Source organism: Grampus griseus (assembly GCF_964374135.1).
Source record: "Grampus griseus genome assembly, chromosome: 8".
In the NCBI taxonomy this organism is placed as follows: Eukaryota; Metazoa; Chordata; class Mammalia; order Artiodactyla; family Delphinidae; genus Grampus; species Grampus griseus.
Window position 1 is genome coordinate 102,550,189 of NC_139002.1, and position 7,221 is coordinate 102,557,409.

Genomic DNA, 7,221 nt, shown 5'->3' on the forward strand with positions numbered 1-7,221 from the left:
CTCATCCTCCCCCCATCCCTCCCTCTCCTTTCCTGGCTGCAGAGCCTTGGGGTCTAGTAGGCTCAGTGGCATGGAGGTCATGATGGCCAAGCCCTCAGTGACTTGGTGGCCCTTGTCCAGAGGGAAAAAGGAGTATTCCTGCCTGCCAGCAGCAACAACGGCTCCTCCCCAACTCCCCAGCCGCTTCCAGATCCTGGTCTGGGAGCCAGCACTGGGGTATCGCCATGGCTTCATGGCCCTCAGGAAGGCCTGCGGTCACCTGGGGAGAAGCTGAGCTGGCGGCAGTTGTAGAGCAGTGTGTCCCCCCTGAAAGAAACCAGGCGAGCCTGTTAACTGCACCAAAGGCGCATCCTAGCTTTATTAAAGGGCCCGCGCCGCAGTCAATATAAAAACACAAAAAGTCCCGTCAGTTTAATAATAATAAAAAACCCCAAAAATGGAAAACTGAGGGGGCAGGGAAGAGGCCCCTGGGCCAGGGGCACGGGGAGCACTGCGCATGGCACCAGGCCTGGCCACAGGGCCCCCCGGTATTGCTGTTGCTACGAGGTTGCGGGGCGATTGTCCTGTGGGAGCCTCCGTTCACCCGGGTCGAGGACCCTTACTTCTTCTGGGGTGTGCTCAGCTTCTGCATGCCCCGGATCTTGTCCAGCAGGCCAGAGATGAAGGCCTGGAGGGAGGGAGGACATTAGGGAGACCAGAACCCAAGATGACAGGACCCCAGGCTCCTCACCCCGCCCTCTGGGGAAACCACCTCCTTACCTCAGTGGGTTTGTAACAGTCAACCAGCAGCTCCTAGTGGGGCATGGGGGGAAAGTATAACTATGAGTCTCAAGAACACGAGCCTAAAGTTCACCTATACCCTCTTCCAAGGCACTGGGGCCACCCTGAGGCACAGGAGATGCCACAGCTACTGAACAGCTAGGCAAGTACCACTGGCCCTATTTGACGGAGCCAGAAGCTGAGCCCAGGAAGGTCACAGAGCTGGCTGACTCAGACCAAAGAAGGCCTGGCTCCAGAGGCTTGCCTACCCACGGGGCAGTGCCTCCAGGCACCCCTCTATTCCCTGCTCCCCTGACCTGGACCTGCTGCCCTCCAACCCCTCTCACCTTGACCCTGGCAGCTCGGGTATCATCACTCTCCATGTCCAGGAGTTCATCCACGTCAATCTCCAGCTCCGGGATCTCCTCTTCCTGGGGTGGGGGTGGGGGAGGAGGGAGAGACAAGGGCCTGAGTTGGGAGAGAGGGTGTGAGAGGGGCTCTCTGGCTGAAGCCCCTGCCCTACTGCAAATGAGCCAGCCCTCTTGCCCAGCAGACAGCGGCAGCTGCTCCGAGGAGAAAACAGATCAGGCCTGTGCCAAGGCAAACTGCCCAATGGGGAGGGAGCTTCCTGTCCCTGCCAGTTGGGCACCCTGGGTGCCAGACAGCTAGGGCTGGGGATCCTGGGCTAGGAACCCTGCAGATGTGTCTCCCCAACTTCCGGGCCCCCCATCTCAACCAGAGCACAGGTGGGGCCAGCTGTCCCAACTCATCACAGCCCCTTCCCCTCCCCCAAACACCTGTCACAGCTTCCCAGGAGTGAGGAGGAAGTGAACGGTGAGGGGTCAGTGGGAAGGACCCAGGCCTGGTAAAGGGGAAACAAAGAGCCCATGCTTTGCTGAGGGAGGGGGTGCCTGCCACCCCTCCCCCCCCCCCAGGAAGCATCTCTCCGGTCTGGAGTCAGCTGCATCCCAGGGCTGCGCTAGGGTAGGCAGCACAGGGCAAGCCCACTCCTCCACCCTGCCCCCCGGGGACTGAGTCACCATTTGATCAAGGAAGGAGTCATAGGGTGGAGAACTAGAACCCAGAGAGTGGGCTAGCCTGCCCCCCCATGACAAGATGGAGCTCCAGGTTAGCCCATTAGAATAGGCAAGACCCGTACCACCACCACCCAGGCTAGCTAGCGCCTTTTAACTAGTCTAGGCTAGCAGGCAATAGGTAGATCTCCTTTCCCCGCCAGCCCAGACAAGCCCTGAGTCTCCTGTCCAAGGCAGCAGATAAGAAAGGAGTGACTTAGGTCAGACAAGAAAGAGCATACATTGGGGGCGGGGAGTACGGAGAGCTGGGGAGCGCGCGGAAGCGGAGCGCCCATTGACTCCGGGTGACAGGCGGGCTCAAGGTGGGGTTCCCAGGCGGCCCGAATCGGAACCGATTTTAGGGTGTCGGCGCAGGGTGGGGGACACACCTGGCAGTCGTAGAGGCGAGTGAGCTGCTCCAGGATCCACTCCTCCAGGTTGAGGCGCTTCCGTAGTTCCTTGCGGTCGTACTTGACCGTGACCTTCCCTTGGCGCCTCACTGGGCCCTCGTCGTCCGCGCCGCCCGGGCCCTCGCCTGCAGCCCCAGGGGGGCTCTGAAAGTAGACGCGGGGCCCTGGGCCGCCACTCCCCGGTCCAGGGGCCGGAGCCGCCAACGCCGCGCCCCCTGCGGGGCCGCTGTCCGCCATGGCGGCCGCCGGGGCCACGTGCGCGCGTCGGGCCCCTCCCTGCGCCGCCGCCTCCGGGACGCCCGCCGGCTGGCTCCGGGCCGCTGGCTCGGGTTAGCTCGTGAGCTCGGCTCCGCACGGCTCCGCTGCGAGGGCGGCGGCGGGGGCGCCCGGGGGCAGCTGCAGCATGCGGAGCCCCCGGGCCTGGCCTGGCCGCGCCCCGCCCCCTCCCCGCCGATCCGCCCGCCCTTTGTCCCCCGCGGCCGCCGCCCGAGCCGCCGCAGCCGAAGCCGCTTTCTCTGTCTCGATCGCTTCCCCCGCCCCCCGACCACACCCCCTTAAAGGGACAGTCCTGAAGCAGGCCCCTCACCCCTACCCCGCCCTCGGGCCGGGGCTAAGAGAGGGTCTAGTCCTTAGAGGTTTGGACCTAGCTGTCCGCTATCCCTTTTAAGCTTCCTGCCCCAAGCCCAGGCGTTCTAAGCGTCCGGTAGCCGGATTTGCGCTCCTGCGGGGAACCTAGTGTTCTGTCCTAACTGATGCAAAAACAGGGGCCGTCTGAGAATGGAGGGGAGTGGACACTGTATACAGGACAGAGGTCCGAGGAAGAGACGTGGGAGCCCCCGACTTCTGGGTCCTCAGGCCCTTGGCCAGCGGGTAAAGAGCAGGCTTCTTCGCGCGGACGGACACGTGGGCCGGACGCCCGGGGGTGGAGGAGTGGAGAAGGCGGGCAGGCGCTGCCCAGGTCACCGGACGCCCTACTCGTCGGGGTTCCGCGCCCCCCATGATGGAAGGCCTAGGTTGGGGGTGAGCTGAGCGATCCGGGCGGCCTGAAGGGCCAGACCCCAGGCAGCCACCGCCCACCCGCCAAGATGGCAGCGGGGACGGAATTATGGGAAATGTAGTTCCCAGGGTCCCGCCCCCATGGCCGCCCCTCCCCTGGAGCGGAACCGGGTCCGAGAAGCGCAGAACTTGTTTGGAGCGCCCTCGTAGGGCTGGTCTCCACAGGGCGCGGTTCTCTGCACCCCGCAACCTCTGTGTGTACAAACTGAGGCGTGAAGAGCTGGGAAGTGGGGGAGCCGGTACTCACGGTAATAAAGATAATAATAACAGCTGACCCTAATGAGAGTTCCTACGGTCGGTTCCACATAGTCGGTTCCAGCGTGAGGGCGCCTCACTCGCTCTCCGGTAGATCCTCGCCCTGCGGCCGCCTCTGTCCTTCAGAGCTCACAGGCGCCTAATCTGGCCCACCTCTCTTAAGCAGACCGTGCGTCTCATTCCCGCACCTGCTTTGATTTTCCATATTTTTAAATAGTGTCTCTCATTCACTTGTTCATTGTCTGTCTCCCATTTCTCAACTATGAGCTCCATGAGGCAGAGACCTGTCTGGCCCTTGTTTACTGCTGATGCCCATGGCTGAGTGGGCCTGCTGGGCTTCAAACCCACATGGGTCGCGCAAATTACCTGACTCTTGTTGAACTCTCAGCACCTAGGTCAGACTCATAGTAGGTGTTCGATAACTATTGGTTGAACAAATGACCGAATGAAAGAATTAATGGCTTCTTCTGTGCATCCATTTCCTCTGAAGGCTGTGGCAAAGATTAAATAGGAAAGTGCATGGAAGATTCAAGGACTGAACCACAGGGGTTAAGTCACACAGCCAGACAGAGATGGAGCTCAGCTTGTGTACCCAGGTCCCCTGACACAAAATCACTACTCATACCACCGCACAAGGCTGTGCAGCTCTGTTTGGGATGCTTCCACAGACAGCAGGCTCACCCTCTGCAGTCCCAAGCACAGTCTCAGGGTCTGAGAGGCAGTTAAGTCCCAGCCCCTCACAGACACCCTCTCTCTGGATGCCAGAGAAGTCCTCTGCAGTAGATGGAGTTCAGAGAGAGGTTGACACTGGCCCAGGGTCACACAGCTGGTGCTGCAGACAAACTCAAACCTAGGACTGTAGGCTTACCTTGTAGCTGCGGAGAATAGACAATGAGAAGGCGCTGGCTGAGAATGGTGTGTGTGGTGATGGTGGTGGTGGGATTCAGGCCAGGTGGGAGGCCTGGGTAGGGGGCAGGTTAATGTGGCTTGGTGACGGGCTGATACCTCCTCCCTCTCCAGTCCCCCTTCTGGCCTTAGCCTCCCTTTGGCCAGCCTGGGGGGCCAGGGAAGGGCTGACCCTGCTCTTGCGGATTAGGCAAGACCCACTCTTTCAAAGAGAGCCCCATCCCCAGCCTGGCCTCTGGCTCTGAGCTTGGCCTGATGGGAGAAGCAACTTACCCACATCCAAATTCCCCACCACACCCCACCTCACCCCACTGGGGCGGGTCTGTTCTTTCTGAACTGGAGCATTGATTCAGGCCTTGGGGAGCTCACAGTTACACGAGAGGATATACCATAGCTTTTTGTGGGAGTGAAACCTACTGGCGGTGAAGACCTGGGTACCAGCCCCAGCTCTGCACCCCCCAGATGCTATGACCCTGAGCAATGATCTTCCTCCCCTCAAGGCTGGTGTGAAGGCCTCCGGTCATGTCCAAATTTCAGGGGTCCCCTGAGGATTCTCTAGGCTGAACAGGGAAGAGCCAGGGATGCTTTTCCTGACTCTCCCTCTCTCCACCTCCTGTGCCACCCCCAGGGCACTCCCAGATTCCTGGGGCTGACCCCCCTGTCCATCCAGTCCCTTCCCATGGCCGCCTACCCTGTGAACAGTTAGTGCAGATGGACATGATGGCCTGCAGCTGTCTTGGAGGCTGGGGTGCCCAGCACAGAACCTTGGAGTGGAAGAATTGGGTTCAAATCCTGCCTCTGCCCTAGGCTTCGAGGCCCTGGGCAAGTCATTTACCTGCCCTGAGCCTCTTCAGAGGGGTGGATTCTGCTGACTTCTGGTGGTTTGGGGCTGAGGTCAGTGCTCCAAGACCATATCCCAGCCCTTGCTCTCCTGTCTGAACCTGTCATCGCTGCTGCTCTTCATCCTTCCAGCCTCAGGCTGTGGCCTCCCCAGCCCCACCCCTCTTGGGATCCTGGCCCCCCTCCACCAGAGGGCAGCTAAGGCTGCTTTCAGCACCTCCTCAAAGCAGAGGCCCTAGGGAGGGCCTAGGCTGAGACCGCTCCCTTAATCAAGGGTAGAGGCCGGAAAGGCTGCCTTCCTTCCACCGTTTAGTGCTTGCCGAGAAACTCTATTACCATTACCAAGGCTGCAAGAAAGTGTCCGAGGAGGAAGAAGCCCTCTAATGGGGGTTGCCCTGGCCTCGGGAGACAGAGGGGTGGAGGGAGAGGGGGAGGGGCTCAGGCCCAGGAAACAGGCTCCCATCCTGTTTTCCAAGGAGCTGCTGCCTAGAGCTTCTACCCCTAAGCTCAGGCCCTGGCTCTAGGCCCTGCTAGCCCCCTGGCCCAGAGCTGATCCATGCCCTTTCCTCCTTCCTTCCCCTTGTCCCCACAGCCTGCTCTCACTCCTTAGAGATTCAGCTGTCTACACCTAGGGGTCATCTCATACCCATTTGCCTATTTCATCCTCTGACAACCTCCACCTTCTGGATAAGGTGACTGAGGCACAGAGAGACGAGGTTCTGCCGGTAGACTTGGACCCAAGTCAGCGGGAGCAGAGGCCAATCTCTACCTGGCATGGCACTGCCCAGTGAGACCTCGTAGTCCCTGAGTCTCTGAGGGCTATGGCTCTGTTGCTCTGGTGAGAGAGGACAAGGATCACAAGTCCTGTCCCCCTTTCTTTGTCTCTTCAAGGGCACGGAGTAAAGGCAGGACATAAACTGGCCTTCAAGACAGAGGGCTGCAATCTTCCTACGAAGCTGTGTGACCTTGGGCAAGTCCTTTCCCCTCCTCTGCGCCTCAAGTAGAGATAATAATCACACCCCATAGGGCCTCAGCCAAAGGCTAGGAGATCTGTTAGGTTAGAGTTGGTACCCAACATGGTGGGGATTTTGAGGATGGCCAGTGCCAGGCAGGGCTCCCCTTGGGGGTCTGAGAGCCTGGGGCAGAGGCCTGTAGGGCTGGCTCCTCCTTGACTGACCCCTCCTCCCCCAGAAGCAGCTCCATCTCTTTCTGGGTTTCTAGGTGACTTGGCTGGCCCCTCTGGATGAGTTCTACTTTAAACCTGCTGCTGCTACTGTCTCTGTATTGGAGGGGCTCCCACAGGGGCCCCCAGGCAGGAGCCCCCCCAGCCAAGCCCTGCGGGAGGGGCTGCAGCCCCCACCCATCTCAGTGCCCATGCGCCTTCCCCGCTCCCGTCCCTGGCATGCAGCAGATTTCAGGACACCTGCTGTGGGCCAGGAGTGGCAGAGCCTCTCCTCGACCCTCCTTGTTCGTGGACACCCAGGAGGCTTCTGACCCCTCTGGGCAAACGACCAGCTGTCCCCTTCTCAGTTTGCAGTCGAGAGCCCCGCAGGGACAGGCTCCAGGTTGAGCTGTGGGGGGTTGTCTGCGGAACAAGAAGGGCGCTGTTCCAGGGCTCGCTCTGGAAAGCCAGGGTGCTTGGGTCCTCAGAGGAGGCGACAGGCGCCGGGCCTCCCCGGGCTAGGGACGGGGGAGGGGCGCCCGCCGGCGGAAGGCCCATTAGCTTGCTAATTGCTCCCAGGGAGGGGAGGGCGGGTACCGAGCTGCTGCAGAAGGGGGTGAGGCGAAGTGAGGGCACAGAGGGGGGTGGGAGTGTCTTTTCCAGCGCTCAGCTAAGTGCTGCAGGAGTGGGGTGGGTGGCAGGTCTCTGCGCCCCCAGGCACAAGTCCTGCTCTCCGGTAGTACCCCCCGCCCCTGCCCCT

At 60.9% G+C, this 7,221-nt stretch overlaps 1 protein-coding gene across 1 annotated transcript; it reads right to left on the reverse strand.

The window, feature by feature from the left end:
* Positions 1-334: 334 nt before the first annotated feature.
* PPP1R14B (protein phosphatase 1 regulatory inhibitor subunit 14B) lies at positions 335-2,690 on the reverse strand. Its single transcript, XM_082659146.1, has 4 exons — positions 2,222-2,690; positions 1,107-1,190; positions 760-792; positions 335-667 (listed from the first exon to the last, which is right to left on the reverse strand). Exons 1-4 carry the CDS (start codon positions 2,477-2,479, stop codon positions 599-601), a joined length of 444 nt encoding a protein of 147 aa, XP_082515272.1. The 5' UTR covers positions 2,480-2,690; the 3' UTR covers positions 335-598.
* Positions 2,691-7,221: the final 4,531 nt, after the last annotated feature.